The sequence below is a fragment of the Bombus impatiens genome, unplaced genomic scaffold, assembly GCF_000188095.3.
Source record: "Bombus impatiens unplaced genomic scaffold, BIMP_2.2 scf_0114, whole genome shotgun sequence".
Classification (NCBI taxonomy): Eukaryota; Metazoa; Arthropoda; class Insecta; order Hymenoptera; family Apidae; genus Bombus; species Bombus impatiens.
The window spans coordinates 1,063,895-1,079,488 of NT_176533.1; the positions used below are offsets into that span (position 1 = coordinate 1,063,895).

The following is a 15,594-nucleotide window of genomic DNA, read 5'->3' on the forward strand; positions in this document are numbered from 1 at the left end:
GCTAATTTCATTTTTCGAAAATTTTTGCTTTTGTGTTATTTCTCTTTATCTAATTTCCCAATTATCTTTTACCATATAATAGCTAAATATATCTGGACAATTATCTTAGCTTTTAAAAGAAAGTAATCTATTTTAATATCTGAAAATAATAAGAAATACAGCTTCCGATACGTAATTATTAATAAATATCACACTTGTAATCAAAAAATATATTTATATCTCTTTACAATATTTTACCATAAATACAATAAATATAAAATAAAAACATTTCTCTGGATTTAAAACTATTAATATAAACATCGTTCATGCCAAGTAAATAACCCCACGATTCCACACGCGCAATATCATATTTCTCAATTTACTTATCCTAACCTATCGCAAACCTAACCCTCTTTGTATCAATTTTCATACGACCTTTTTTCTTAGATGTTCAGCTATTTTATTACTGTTTATTCCTGGAAATTCGTATCGTTCTTACTTACATTATTTACACATATAAAATGAAAAAACTTACCATGTCACGATATCGAATTTGTATGCTCACTTTAAGAAGTGCCCGACGAGATGCCCCTAATCGTGTAACTCCGCGTCGGAGAGCACGACGCAAGACTTTTAACGAAGTGGATTTCCCGCGCGTATCCTACCGGATGTAGACACTTGCCGGCGTATAAATAATAAATACGAAATGCACGGGAGACTCTGGCTAGACGAGCAGGGTCTTCACCCCACGACATCGAGGGTTGTCGAGGTAAGGAACGAGCCAGACCAGACAAACCGACGCCATAACGACGCCTGTCGACCAACGCCGAATACAATATAACTGTAATTGCTCGAATTACGTGGCAGTAGCGTTACGATTGTTAATTATTAAATGTCCATTAATCACTAGTCTTTCCTTTCTATTACATAAAGCCGATATAAGTGGATAATATAGTTTCGAATTTAACATTGAGGTTATGAATGTGAATTATATAGGGCATTGACTAATGGAAAATTTATGTTAGAATTTTTAGAGTTTCTTTTCTTTTGTAGAATTTTTTTATGATAAAAATATCCTTATTAAATTAAAGAAATTGAATTCGTTTAATATATACGTATGTCTAATGTACTTTAATTATAATTAATGTACCGCACATATAATCTATGTTAAATTGTTTAAATTTAACAATATTTTATTGCTTTTTAGAATGTTTCAACAGCATCCTTTAAGTTTCTTCTAGCTGTTCCATTTTTGAAAATATACAATTTTTAAAGAATTTTGATGAAGATATATTATATATACGTATACATTAAATATATGTATATTTTGTATAAAATTGTCTAAAAATTAAAAAATCGTTTAATTTCAGATCGTAAAATTCCAAACTTTAAATAGTTAAAAGAAGTTTGACATTAATAAAACATTTTCAAAAAAAAAGAAAATAATGAAGTTTAAAAGATCCAATCTTTTCCTTGTCAATATTTCTTTCTCCCACTCGATAAAAAACGAAGAATACTTATCATAAACTCAGAACTGAATTTATCAAAAAAAAAAAAAAAACAAATAATAATGATCCATAAAATTCTGGTCAGACAATATTTACTTCGATGGAGAAAAATATCGAAAAATTCGATCAAGAACTCTCTACTGCTCATACTATACCTATAGTAACACGAATATTTCATTGTAGATACACATTGCATCTGTATCCGCATACGTTGTGCAACACATACGTAAAACGACTGTGCATTATCTTCGAACACGATTGGTATTGATGTGTGCACGTCACAGGACAAGAAATGCTGGCTGTTTACAAGGAAAGATCGTTATCTTTTCTATCGTTTTAAAAATATATAAAGGATGAAAGAAAAAACAAAAGAAATAATGGATAAAAAGCTTGATTTATTTCCGTTGCGCAAGCACTGTGTAAATTCGCATATTATCTCACCTTTGCGAATAAACATGAGATATAAGCATACATGATACATCACGTAAATGAGTTTACAAAATAAAAAAAAAGAGAAAGAAAATATATCAAGGTTGTAAGAATTTGTAGAAATAAGACAGGTGGATAATACGGTTATTTGTAACTTGTAATTAGACTTAATAGTTATACTAATACTTGTTTGCAATTTGTAAAATTATTTGGTTATTTGATAGATAATTACGTTATTTATAAAACAATAAATTAGAAAAGAGCCCGAGGGGACTAAGCCTATGAAAAGCGGATTGCGGTGAATTATATTACGATCGTGTTTTTAGATAATTGCTGCGTTAGATCTCTATATTAAAGCCATTAAACCTTATTTTCTTCAGCACCTTTTAATTCACTTGCTTTGTATATAAGTGTTCGAAATAATTGGAAGAACATTTAATTTTATTTAATGTTTAAGAAATTTCATATATATATAATATATCTATTATATTATCAGTATTTTAATATTCAATACTTTGGGAAGTTATGCAACGGTAAGTTGAACATATGGAAATTTATTTGCTATTTATGTAATTAATTCGCTCACTTCAATACGCCTGAAACAAGATCTTCTAATTATTTTAAACGACATACCTTTGTCGCAGCTGTTATATACAGTGATCCATTAAGTAGGGACCAACTTAACACCAGCTACTGCAGTTGATGTCGCAAATTAATAACGGATAAGAGACTTTAGAGGACAAACGTGACGTAAGAAGTTTCACTCACGGAGGTAATTTTTTCCTAGGTCAAATTTTTTTAACGGCGATATTATGGCTCTTGCAATTGAATTATTCGAGAAGATATGCTATGGTGGAAAAAGTTCCACTATAATCCTTTTACACCATCTATATTACGTTTCAAAGCAAGATAACAGCAAATAGTTTTTATGAATCACCCTGTATAACCATTAACGTATTAACTTCTTACACTGTTATTTTAAAAGCTTTTACCCAATGGAACTGATTTAAATTACGAACGAATGACTATCTTTAAGAAGCTTCTTCCGTTCGTCAAGAAGTAAAACTTTGCAACGAACAATGAATGTATAAAGGAAAAATAACAGGATTTAATGGTGGCGAGACAAGGGAAAACGAACAAATCTGCGCGTACATAAGCGTATAATCTCGAAGCACTACAAAGACCTTAGGAAATTGCTTGTTGCAGTGCACTCGTCATACATGTATTCAGGATTAAATCGTGTATGACGAAAATCGTGCAAACTATAGATAGCTAGATAGAACATCTCGTTACAATCTGTATTGTTCTCACGGTAAAAACAGGAACTATCAACGTTAATTCAATGTGAATTTACAAGGTTATGTTTACCTCAAAAAATGACGAATAAGTTGATTCTACTTTATGATAAGTTCCTAACCTATTTTATGAAATATACAGCTTCAGATCTCGAATACGAAATATTTAAACATAAGTTCATTTTGTATGAAAGCTGATTCTGAGACTTTAATTTATTCATTGAGGTTATGATAACAATGTAGGTCCTATAACGTATTTTAATTTTGTTCCAGTCATAAATTTTATGAAACATAAACCTATTTTATAAAACACAAGGTTGATCTTCAACACGGAATATTGAGACTTAATTTAATTTCTTATCGGGGGTTCAAATCTCTAATTTATTTCTAATTTATACTATAATTTGGATTTTACGCAATATTTTCAAGAAACTTCAATTGATGGATCTTATAAAGTATCTTATTTTTGTTCCAATCATTATAGATTTGTAACTCATTTCATAAGCATAAATAAGTTTGATATCAGATACGAATCTCTGTAACTTCCATTTCATTTTGGATCGAGGCTAACATTTCCAATCTATTCATCGACATTATCATAAAAATTCTGATGTTGTAAGTAAAGTATTTCGTTCCTAGGATAAAGAACTATAATGCCAATATTTTTTGTTAAAAGCATTCTTTCTAGTTTTATCCTTAAAGAAAAGAATTCATGAGTAGATTTTCTCAGAAGCTGATCATTATGGATTCACCATTGGGGTAATGCGAAAGCTCTGATCCTATGTCCCATTTCGCTGTTCCCTATAGAGTTCTCCGTTTGCCCAACTTTATTCATTATCCCGTGTTACTTCATGTTCCCGTCGCGTAATTCTTAACCTATCATTACGACCGTGGTAAAAAATTAAAATACCAGAATAAAAGAAGGATAATTCAACCGGAAGCTAAATCTTCATTATCAATTTCTTGAAAACGTCAACGATAAGACAGTTCTGTTTCACTGGTTGAGCAGGCTTTATCAGCCGACATCATTTGCATCACAGTTCCTGTATAGGTTCACTAATTCAATCTGTCAGTTGTTATCAATTTCGCTCGTTTATCTGCATTAACCGGCAACATTTCCATTCCACGAATATGTGAAAAGAAGAAACGAATAGAAATAGAGATGTTATCGACGTGCATTTTCTTAAAATATTGATACGCGAAAATTATACGAGGGAAACATGATAAATCTATATTTGACTGGCTGAGAATCATAGTTCACTGTTATTTTTCATAAAATTGTGTTTTACGTTTATTATTATAAGAAATACATTACACTTTTCCAAGTCATGAAAACGTATAACGAATAGCAGAGAGTGAAGTTATAACTTAATTAAGAAACTAAAGAAATAATACCTGTGAGAATTGAAATATGTTACATATATAGTTGACAGTGTATTCAATTTTTAAACGAAAGACAATAATAACTTGTCATGTTTCTCTTCTGTAGTCTTCATTTTTTCCAAGAGTCAAAGGACCGAAATTTTATTCCGCGTTGTCAATTATACACTCGACATTTTCCAGTCTTACTGGTGAGAAAAGAGGCCATAAAGAAGCCGTAAAACATAACTGCGTAAAGGAAGGGGGGGTCGATCCGCGAAATGCAAAGAAACATCGCATCGTTTCCATCCGGAAGGTCTAACACCACCAGCTGTGTTCTGTGCGCCAGACGATGGGAGATATTTGCATTGAAAAACTGGTCAAAATTGGATTCTAAGAATTGTGCTTCCTCTGCAATATCTTTGTTCACAGAAAAAGTTAAATAAGAAAAATTGTAACATAATTTGTCAAAAGTTTCCTGAGAATTTATACTTATTCATGTTATTTTCTTACAGTAAATAGAAATGAATAATTTATTTCTTTGAGAAGTTCGACACTAGTCACTAGTCACTAGTCACTACGGATTTTTATGCATTTATAAAAATTTAAGAATTACAAAAACGCACGGAATGCATATAATATAAAAATATATATGTAAAATATCCAAATTATTGCACTCGTTATAATATTTGATGAGTGGAACAAATCATTGTATCTTTAAAACTTTAAATTTGCATAAACATCCGATGTCAGTTTGGTTTTTGAGAATAGAATAGCGTCTTTTATAACACGAAAAAAAGATCGTGCCAATACTGTGTCCCAAATGCAAAGGATTAACACGGCCCGTAAAGCTTCACAATCTCTGTGTAGTTTCCTTTCTCCCTACATACTCTTATTCGCTCCTCCTTACGAAATACTTTACGTGATCCAGATGAAACTCTTACTAGTATTTTTCACTTGTCACTTTGTTTGTCATCATATTGTCGTAGGTTTTCTGCGAGCACTTTGTGGCTGCACGATTATCGATTTGGAAAACGTAGAGCGGAAAGCACCGGACATGTCTCGTTATATATACTATGTACATATAAAGACCATAGGAGAAAACATAAATGTTAATTTATGACTAAACAAAAGAATTTTCAAAGGTCCAAAGATATAAGTCTTTTAAAGATAACTGATAAATTGATCAAGTTTTATAATCCAATTCCAAAAGTCAAAGATACAATTATTAAGACAAGCTCTATTTTAACATCTGCGACACTATAATATTATGACTAGCGATATTTTGACAATTTGAAGCGGACAGAAAAACAAATATATAAACAATTTTGATAATATGGGATTGATTAACAACGTACTGAATCTTAAAACTACTCTATTATAAAAAAAGATAGAAAATATGACTTATCGTGCTTTTTTCCTTCATATAGTGTACATAATATATATATATATAGATTTGCTCATAAAAGTGTTGATTTGCTCATAAAAGTAAAATAGAAACCTTCTTTGAATATACTACGTGTGTTATATGACACATTTTGAAATTTCAAATGTTTTATATAACAAAGATAATATATATATAAAAGGTGTTCGAATATTTTCATCAGCTACTGTATTAACGTGATGAGCAATAAAGATGGCTATTCAGGCTACATACCAACTTTTAACTAAATGTATCTTGCACTCTAGATATCTGCTAACTTTATATCAGTTTCAAATTTGATCAATATGATCATGATAGTCGTGTTTCATTATATGCTCATAATATTTCAAAATGTTTCATATAACATACATACAAATTTCTTGTCGTAAGTGTCCACATACTTTTGTGAACCAATGTATATTCACGATCATAGAATTTTCGTATGTTGCCCGTGGTCGTTTTTTCGCTTCCTTGTCCTTTTCACAAGCACGAGAAAGAGAGAGAGAGAGAGAGAGAGAGAGAGAAAGAGGGAGAGAGAGGGTATCCCAACGTCAAGTCGGGTCTATCGACCGGAGGAGAATCAGAGGGTGGAAGAGGGTCAGAGACGCGGAACCACACTAGAACGAAAATTCCGTCCAATTACCGTTCCTATAATACGCACACGGTGTCGACATACTATATGTCGTATTTGCACACGGTATAACTGGTTACAAGAGACGCGTCACCTTTTATTCAAACGGTCAATGGTATCTAATTCATTTAGGACGCATTTAAAGCAATTATTGCTTTTGCACTGGTACGTAGAGGTCGCTAAACGTCGTACCACATCCTCGTGGTAATAATACCCTCGATCGAGGATAACATCTTTCATCCAATTGTTTCCATCTTATCATACATATGTTGCGATTCGATGAAGAAATTAGGGTCAGTTTTCACTTGGAAATCAATGGTTCTCGAAGGTAACGTGAAGGTTCGTCCCTCACGCTAATATGCACAAAGTACAATGGCTGAAATTGATCTACTATGAAGTCTCGTTTTTCGTACGAATTACTCAACTTACTTTCCTTTCGTGTTTCTGATATCTTATTATAATTATCCTGATTATTATATTATATTGATCAAACACGAAGATGGAAAATTTACGATTTAATCATGGCTCCGTTGCTAGTCCAAAGTTGCTTTTTGTGAATCAATGCACGATAACATCGCCGATGCAGTACGCAGTACTACACCGGACGTATGTTTCTCGATGCAACGTTCCGATGGAGAGTTCATGTCCCTCTACTGCGTTACGAGACATGTCGAAATGGACAGTTACCCAAAATACACGCGCGCGTACCAACGAACGAAAGCGGAAATTGTAACTGAACCAAGTGAATGAAAGGGTGATTGAAGGATAAGAATATAAACTAATAAAATGGAGAAATAGTAAAATATCGCCAAAAATAGCAAACTACAATTAAGAACATATCTTATACTAAACAAAATATGCTAATGTATATAAAGGAAACAATATAAAATATGGTAAATAAAATAAATATAAAGGAAAAACAATAATAGGGAAGGAGGAAAAACTAGATAGTAGATCCTGCCCCTGTTATCTTTCTTCTCTCTCGTTCAACCATAGCATTCTCACGCTCTCTCTCCCTCTCTCGCAACTCCCGCTTCACTCTTCGTGAAAATCGATTCGCTACCGGCCTGGACAGCAGACCATGTCAAACGTGTACTCAAAAGTACTACCTTTTCCCGCAATGAAACGTTACCTTATCACTGTCTCGTATCAAACTAGCAATCCTCGTACGAAGATCTTCACGGTACGAGTCACAAAAACTCTTCGACCGGCATAACCAGTCTTTGTCTTGCTATCGTTGTATTACTGCTACGAACTTCGCTAAAACACTGAAAAGGCGACCGTTCTGACCGATACAAAGGCAAACGAACAATATCGCGATTTAAACAGCTGCGAATACGAATAAATGAAAGAAAGTCACGAGCAAACACACCCTAAGTGAACATCCGTCGACCGACGACGCCAGACTGCGCGAGAGCGCCACCTTTACCTTTCTCGCTTGTTCTACTCCATCCCCACTACTAACCCTTTGTGTCATTCTGCGTTCGCTGTCTCACTCTTTCTTCGAGTCGTTATAACTTGCTCCATCTCTTCTCCTTACCACCCTTTGCTCTATCATGTTACTTCCGTTTCGTATTTCGATAGTTTCTTTATACATTATTAATTTTTCTTATTTACTTTATCTTCATATACTATGCTTTTCTTCAGTCTCTTTAATAAACTACAATCTTCAGTTTCTGTTTTTATTACTTTTTATCATATTGTGCGCAATATATGCAGCACTAATTAGTACAGTTAAATGAAATTTACCTCTTCAAATGACCATTATTATCCCCCCCCAGTTTTTTAAATTAACTTCATGGAATGAGCCTCTAGCTCCTCTTTCACAATTTATATTATTACATACACAATTAATATTATTAAAGAAATTTTACAAGTTTTTAACATCGATAAATTCTCTTAGATAATAACAAGCTCGATAACAAAACAGAAGCTGTACATGCAAACTGTACAAATTGCAAATCGTCTCATTATGCTACCAGATGCAAAATTGTAAAATTATAGAAAAGAACTCTATAACCTATAACTTGCGACTTGTCGATTCATTAATACTATTAGTCGATAAATTGTTGTACAAGAGAATCTTGGTGTGTTACATATATAAAAGAAACAAATATGTCAGATACCTATATCACACTTAATGAAGAATAGACTTAGGATTTCCTAAACATATATATACCTCGATAACTAACCTGATAAGTTAACAAAATACATACATAAAACTATATTTTGTCATCATTCTTTCCCTGTTACGTTTTTTTTAACGTGTTTTTATATTATTTACTTATTTCCTCTACTTCTGTAGTGTTTTCGTGGCAACGATCTGTCTTTTTCTATTCTTACTGCCTTCGTTCGCCTTCTCGCTTCGCACCCTGTTCCTAGTCCACGAATCCTGTCTCGAATCGCACATGCGCACAACGCGAAACCGCCGTCGCGAATAAGCCCGCGTCTGCGTTCTTCTAATGTTGTCTGCCTTTCTGTTCCTTTCTCTATTCTTCCACCCCATTCGGTCGAAATCGGTCGTTGAAGTTAGCGTGATCCGAAAGAAATTATCCGTTCGTCCCACCCTTCTATACTTAATAGAAACACGGTGTGTCCGTCTGTCGACGTCAGCCGGTGGATAGCGACATACATTTCCATCCTTCTACCACCCTATCACTATTATTGCGGGGAACGTGACCGCGTGGGGATAAATTATGTATCTTTAAATAAAATGATTGCTTCAACCCTTGACTGTTATCTAAGAGCAAAAAAAAACCAAATTAATAAATATAAATAAGAATGAAATTTCTTCCGAAATAAAGTTAATACCTTAGACAAACCACATTATTTTAGTATATATTTTCTTATTACGTAATCTAGAATTTAATAGTAAAGCTTAGAATAAATTGTTAAAACAAAAAAAGTGATATGTAATTATGAATAGAAGTTACGTTTATTTCAAAATAGAGTTATTACTTTGTATAGCTTTCAATATTGTAACATATTCTTATTATATTTATTCAATAATTTTTTATACGGTGAAGAGATGGCGCTGGCAATCGTAATCAAAAAGTATATCGGTGTACCGATAGAAATGATTATTTAATGCGACAGAAATGCGTAACATACGTTCTTACTGTTCTCGTGCCATATGTTACCTCCACACACATGCAATAGTTATCCACATGCAATTACGTTTATGTAAATTCGAACTTATAATTAGATTCGTAAATTCATGATTAAAGCGATTATATAACGTTACTTATTAACGACCAATACTACAATCGCACTGTATGACGGGGACACTTGTTTCGAGAAACAAAATGTGTTTGACAGAGGTCTGAGGGTATTTGCCAATATTCGTAAGTATCTTCGAGCGGTCTTGTATCACTGAACTATATCATGAACGAATTTTCAGCTTTTGCTAGAGCAATATCGAATATTTGCTTCTGAGGAGTATGGTGCCTACTATATTATTGATGTATTCTCCTTATAGTCTTCTTCTATCTAAGAACTTCGTACTTCAGTGGTTAAAGAAGTATGTATAATGTATTCGTAGCTTTTGTAGTTAACAATATTATGATATTCCTGAAATTATAAACTTATAAATTGCAACGATTTTATAATATAAAACACGAAAAATTCATAAAAATAAAAGTTGTAGTTATGGAATATTTTTAATGATAGAAATAAATATTCTATGAAATTAAATATGTTTAACGATTGAAAATATATATAAATGTTCATAATTTTGTTACTTTTAATCTAATAAAAAACTCCAGTTTCCAGAAAGCTGGAAATCACAAAGTGGCCATAAACACGTACCACATTATCCGATGAATAGTTGGAACGAAATTGTAAGAAAGGATTTATCGAAAGTACAATTGACATTTAGGTGTGGTCTTGTCAAGATATAATCACTAAATTCCGATTAGAAAAACGGCACACCCAAAAAGACTTTGCTATTAAAAATCTAATCAACATCTATCGCTTTACTGATTTCTAAATTAGATATTTTTAACTCAATATACCGATGATTTTATTTTGTTTAATATTTTTATTCATTATATGCTTATAATTTACTATATTTTTCAATCTATTTTAATGAAATAACTGAAAATCGATATTCTTTAAAACCCCATAATCAATAAATAACGGTGCGATAATCGAACGTTAATTATCGAATGATAATTATCGAACCACTAATGGCTCGTTTTCATGATGTGAAAATAATTTCCGTCAGATTATCATGTGTTATCACTTATTATAACCAGATAATAATTTGCTAATTGGCTACTGGTAATTAAATTAACATTCCCACTCAGCGGTATTTTAGTTACTTGAGAAGGACCTCCTTCTTTCCAAATTGACGGGACATTAAAGGTACCCGCAGCAAATATAATATTGTTTTAGATAGTAAACCATTATTAAGCAGAAAATTTACTTGAATTATAACTTTGGCAAATCCAATTAAAAAAGTAAACAATTACTTCATTATAAGTCATATTCATTAACTTTTCTTTCAATAAATTTTTCTATGAACATTACATAACCTGTAATGCTAACTCGCTTATTTTTGCGATGTAACGAAACGTCCATATTACTTTTACCAGAGTAATATAAAATCTGATATAATATCTCAAAAAAATATCTTCGATCTTTGTATTCGTAATAATGTCAGGACATGCGAAAACCATTTCGTATCATCTGTGCGTCATATTTATTCCTCTATCTTCCTCTACCAAATGAAATGTTTCAGAATCACGTTCAGCGTTTACAAACGCGTATTTGTCACCAAAGAATTTAAAATTAGTTTTATAATAACGGAAAAAGAATTAAATATCACATTATTTCATATTATTTTGTATTAGTCTTTAACAAAAAAGTTATCCCTTGCTTTTTCTACTACATTATACATTGATTCTATACCTGAAAAATAATTTCTTATAGTAAATGTCTTAAATTTTTCATTAATTTTGTGTTTCATAATAAAACTAAATCCTACATCTTTAATCATATTTAATATTTAAATGAGATAAGAACATTAATCATAAAATATATTATATAAATAATTAAAAAAAAACTAAATTACTAATATTTATACATTAATTCACCTCATATACAATTCTGTGGCACCACGAAATCGTAAACCTTCGATAGCTCAGTTGGTAGAGCGGTGGACTGTAGTTGGTTTCTTAAAAATATGGACATCCATAGGTCGCTGGTTCAAATCCGGCTCGAAGGAAATATTTTTTTTAATTTATGTAAAGGTTTATTAATAACAGTTCGATGACACTGAAGTAACATATTTTGATCTAATATTATTAATTAGTAATTTACAAGAAATGAGTATTCTTGATTGTTTGATCTTTTTCCCCATTCTCTTTTCCAAAAATAATGTATGTAGGATGTAAAGAGATCATTGTACCGAAAGCAATGTATTATATGTAATACAAAAATAATATTGAACGGGAAGAAAAATTAATTTCTTTCGACCGTGACAGGACTCGAACCTGCAATCTTCGGATCCGAAGTCCGACGCCTTATCCATTAGGCCACACGGTCCCTTGAAAGAACATAACCAAACATTACATATCTAGCAATTTAAAAAAAACATAATTATTTATTATATACAAAATCTATTGTTTTACAAAATTTGATAATATACCTTCTCTTTTATACACATAATATGAACAAAGTTAAAACTTATACCATACTTCCTTTCTTATAATATGTTCTTGTAATAACTTTATCGTAAAATTCAAATCGAGAAATCTATATTATCTACATTTATAAAATCCATATTTCTCGGAATAGATATCAATTATAATGGCATCCTCATTGATTAAATATAGTAAATATAGGATATACCTTAACATTATATCAAAGATGAAGATTATATTCTTGACTAAGGCATGAATAGACGTAACAATTAATGAGACTTCATGTTTCATGTTCTGAAATATCGACCACGAAAATATAGCGGTGTCTCTTATGCCCTCTGCGATTTGTTATAGCATTCCTACTTCACCATTTGTTAATCAAACAATATTACCATATTACCATATTACCATATTACCATATTACCATATTACCATATTACCATAGACAAAGTTTTGTACATATCTACTAGGTGGCATTAAACACAGAAAACAAATTGTCAGGCTTAATACATAATAAATTTGACAGACCTGCAGTATTTTATTAACAACTTCTTACAATTTTATAAAAGATATTAATAAATGTACCTATACAGATAAATTGTCACATAAATTTTTCAATTTTTATACAAATAAAATAAATATCAAAGTCAAAATAAAAATGACAACCTTCCAAACTCAACTTTTGTATGCTTTAGGAAATAAAATAAAGGTTCTTCCGGATTTAAGAAAAATATTTCTTCGTCCTTTAATACAAAGTAAGTTTAATTTGTAACACTATACTACTACAATATTTCAAGTATTTTGTATTTTAATAAATAATCGCAATTTATTACTTATATAGTAGCTGTAAAAGCAATAAATCAAGAATATATAGAGGAAGGAATATTAGATAGAATAAGTCAAAAATACAATATACCAGAAGAAACTGTGGATGAATATTATTCAGTCATCTTTACAATATTAAAGATTCATTTGGGCACAATATCGCAAAGTATTAAACCTGCAGAATTTAAACAAATATTAGAAGAACTGAAGTATGTATTTTACCATATATTACATTCGATTATTTTTAATTTTGTTTTAGTAAGTATGATATTATTTCTACAGATTATCTCCAGAATGTATTGATGACCTATCTATAGTAGTATATGGTCAAAAGCGACCAGAATTAATATCAGGATTAATACAGAAAACAAAATTTTATCCACACCTAATAGCCTGCAAGTGGCGTATAGATATTACTATTTCTTCTAGGTACCTGTTTAATAAATTATAAATTTTGTAATGTTGATATGTGTAATACAAAAATTCATTTTACTCATATTTCTATAAATGTTTAAGAAATTATCTGCTTATTAATATGAATATTTTTAGCATATTAAATAGAGTCTTGGAACCACATATTATAATGGAATGGACATTTAGTAATGGAAAGCGTCAAATATTTGAGTTATCTTTGCCAAAGTTTCATCAATTAAGACATGCCATAGCAACCATACTTGTAGATATGCGAAAGGTTGAAAAACAATGTGCTTCAAAAAATATTCTATGTAGCTGATGGTGATATGAAAACTAACAATATAAGTCTTTTTCACTCTAACCTTGTGCAATATTGTATTAGAAATAAGGAACAAGATGTAAGATATCCTTTTTACTTCAAGAAACTACATTTCATGTAATAATGTAAATAACTAATAAAATTAGTTAACTTTCCCTTCTTCTTTTATTTTACAGAGTTTATTATTTTTAACTACATGAATTCGAATAAAATAGTTCTAAATAGTTTCTACTAATTATATCACATTTGATATTTTCACTGTATATGCTATTTTCATCACGTAGAATTAAAAAAATATTTTTAGTATCCTAGTACCTTTAAAAATTTCAATGTGCTATGTAAAGCGCGAAAGACATCGATATCGTTAACTAGAGTGCGTACTGAATATCGTATCTACATACATACGCCTAAGTGTAGGTGGATCTGCCTGTATTCTTGAAAAGATTCGAAGCCCTTTAGAAAAATGTCATCGTTGTTAAAAAACTATTGGAGGCTGTCACAAAATCTATCTATTACAACACCAAAATGTAAATAAATTTTATTGATAATTCTTTGATTTTCTGTTTTATATCATGTAATAAATTATAAACTAAATCGATAGGTTATCCAAAATTTCTTCCCTTCATGAGAACAAGTACCACGGAAATTGAAAAAACAGAATTACAACGTACGTAAAAAATTGTTATTTATAATATATTTAATAATGTAATGTTTTTAAATGTAAAGAATTTTTATCATATATATTTTATAACCTTTTCCTTAATCTTAATACTTCTTTTTCTAAATTACATTTACACAACTTTCTTTTATTAAACAGCAACAATGCGTAAAATCAGAACAGATGTAGAAGCCATAAAGGATATGGGTTTATATATTAGTGCATGCTTACCAAAGTATGTGCAGAAGGTTCAAATAAGTGCTGGCGATGAACTTGAAATATTAGTTTGTCCACAAGGAATTATTCAAACGCTAAACTTTTTGAAATGTCATCAGAATACTCAGTACATTTCATTATCGGATCTAACTGCAGTAGATGTTCCTTCTCGAAAATATAGATTTGAGGTAAATTTGTATTTTAAAATTAATACTCCATATAATACTTCATATAATAAATATAGTTATGTAATGTTTTGATTATTAGGTTGTCTACAATCTTCTTTCTTTTACTTTTAATTCACGTATTAGGGTAAAAACATACACAGATGAATTGACACCTATACAGTCAGCAGAAGGTATTTATAATGCTGCTAACTGGTACGAACGAGAAGTGTGGGACATGTATGGTATACTATTTTTGGGTAATTCAGATCTTCGTAGAATTCTCACAGATTATGGTTTTGAAGGACATCCATTAAGAAAAGATTTTCCTTTAAGCGGTTTTGTTGAGGTAATTTTATAATATAATTCTAATGCTTCACAAATGCTTTGGCTTCAATTGATAATATATGATGTAAAAATTATATTTTTAAATATAGGTACGCTATGATGATGAATACAAGAGAATAGTATGCGAACCGCTAGAATTAACACAAGAATTTCGTAAATTTGAATTATCCACTCCATGGGAACAATTCCCTAATTTTCGTCTTGAACCTGAAAAAAGTAAGGAAGAAGATTCATCTAAAGATAAAAAGTAAATTACATTTTTATTGTATGTTATAAACATGTATCGAAAGAAACATGTGTTAGTCTTTATATTAATATTTATTTAATACTACCGTGCATTCTTTTCAATAAAATAGATACAAAGTATGACAACGAAAATTT

At 30.8% G+C, this 15,594-nt stretch overlaps 3 protein-coding genes and 2 non-coding genes across 6 annotated transcripts in view; 3 read left to right on the forward strand and 2 right to left on the reverse strand.

Annotated features, from left to right (window-relative positions):
- The window catches only part of LOC100748755 (ATP-binding cassette sub-family A member 5), a 33,703-nt gene extending 25,664 nt beyond the window's left edge, over positions 1 to 8,039 (reverse strand). For both annotated transcript variants that reach the window (XM_003486419.4, XM_012380889.3), the window contains exon 1: positions 7,757 to 8,039. The gene's annotated coding sequence lies outside the window, so the exon portion shown is untranslated. The remainder of the gene's footprint in view (positions 1 to 7,756) is intronic.
- Positions 8,040 to 11,756: 3,717 nt separating this feature from the next.
- TRNAY-GUA lies at positions 11,757 to 11,851 on the forward strand. The gene is made up of 2 exons: positions 11,757 to 11,793; positions 11,816 to 11,851. It is a non-coding gene; the product is annotated as a tRNA-Tyr (tRNA).
- Positions 11,852 to 12,098: 247 nt separating this feature from the next.
- Positions 12,099 to 12,171, reverse strand: TRNAR-UCG. Its single transcript has one exon. It is a non-coding gene; the product is annotated as a tRNA-Arg (tRNA).
- Positions 12,172 to 12,732: 561 nt separating this feature from the next.
- LOC100749113 (COMM domain-containing protein 5-like) lies at positions 12,733 to 13,982 on the forward strand. Its single transcript, XM_003486422.4, has 4 exons — positions 12,733 to 13,024; positions 13,111 to 13,303; positions 13,377 to 13,523; positions 13,644 to 13,982. Exons 1-4 carry the CDS (start codon positions 12,928 to 12,930, stop codon positions 13,825 to 13,827), a joined length of 621 nt encoding a protein of 206 aa, XP_003486470.1. The 5' UTR covers positions 12,733 to 12,927; the 3' UTR covers positions 13,828 to 13,982.
- Positions 13,983 to 14,138: 156 nt separating this feature from the next.
- Positions 14,139 to 15,591, forward strand: LOC100749347 (NADH-ubiquinone oxidoreductase subunit 9). The gene is made up of 5 exons (XM_003486424.3): positions 14,139 to 14,354; positions 14,429 to 14,494; positions 14,645 to 14,889; positions 14,969 to 15,214; positions 15,303 to 15,591. The coding sequence occupies exons 1-5, from the start codon at positions 14,291 to 14,293 to the stop codon at positions 15,462 to 15,464; spliced, it is 783 nt and encodes a 260-aa protein (XP_003486472.1). The 5' UTR covers positions 14,139 to 14,290; the 3' UTR covers positions 15,465 to 15,591.
- Positions 15,592 to 15,594: the final 3 nt, after the last annotated feature.

Coding starts and splice junctions, on each gene's coding strand:
- LOC100749113 (XM_003486422.4), top strand. CDS start 12,928: ATGACAACCTTCCAAACTCAACTTTTGTATGCTTTAGGAAATAAAATA. Junction 13,304..13,376: donor CAAATATTAGAAGAACTGAA/GTATGTATTTTA, acceptor TTATTTCTACAG/ATTATCTCCAGAATGTATTG. Junction 13,524..13,643: donor GATATTACTATTTCTTCTAG/GTACCTGTTTAA, acceptor GAATATTTTTAG/CATATTAAATAGAGTCTTGG.
- LOC100749347 (XM_003486424.3), top strand. CDS start 14,291: ATGTCATCGTTGTTAAAAAACTATTGGAGGCTGTCACAAAATCTATCT. Junction 14,355..14,428: donor ATCTATTACAACACCAAAAT/GTAAATAAATTT, acceptor CTAAATCGATAG/GTTATCCAAAATTTCTTCCC. Junction 14,890..14,968: donor CTCGAAAATATAGATTTGAG/GTAAATTTGTAT, acceptor TTTGATTATTAG/GTTGTCTACAATCTTCTTTC.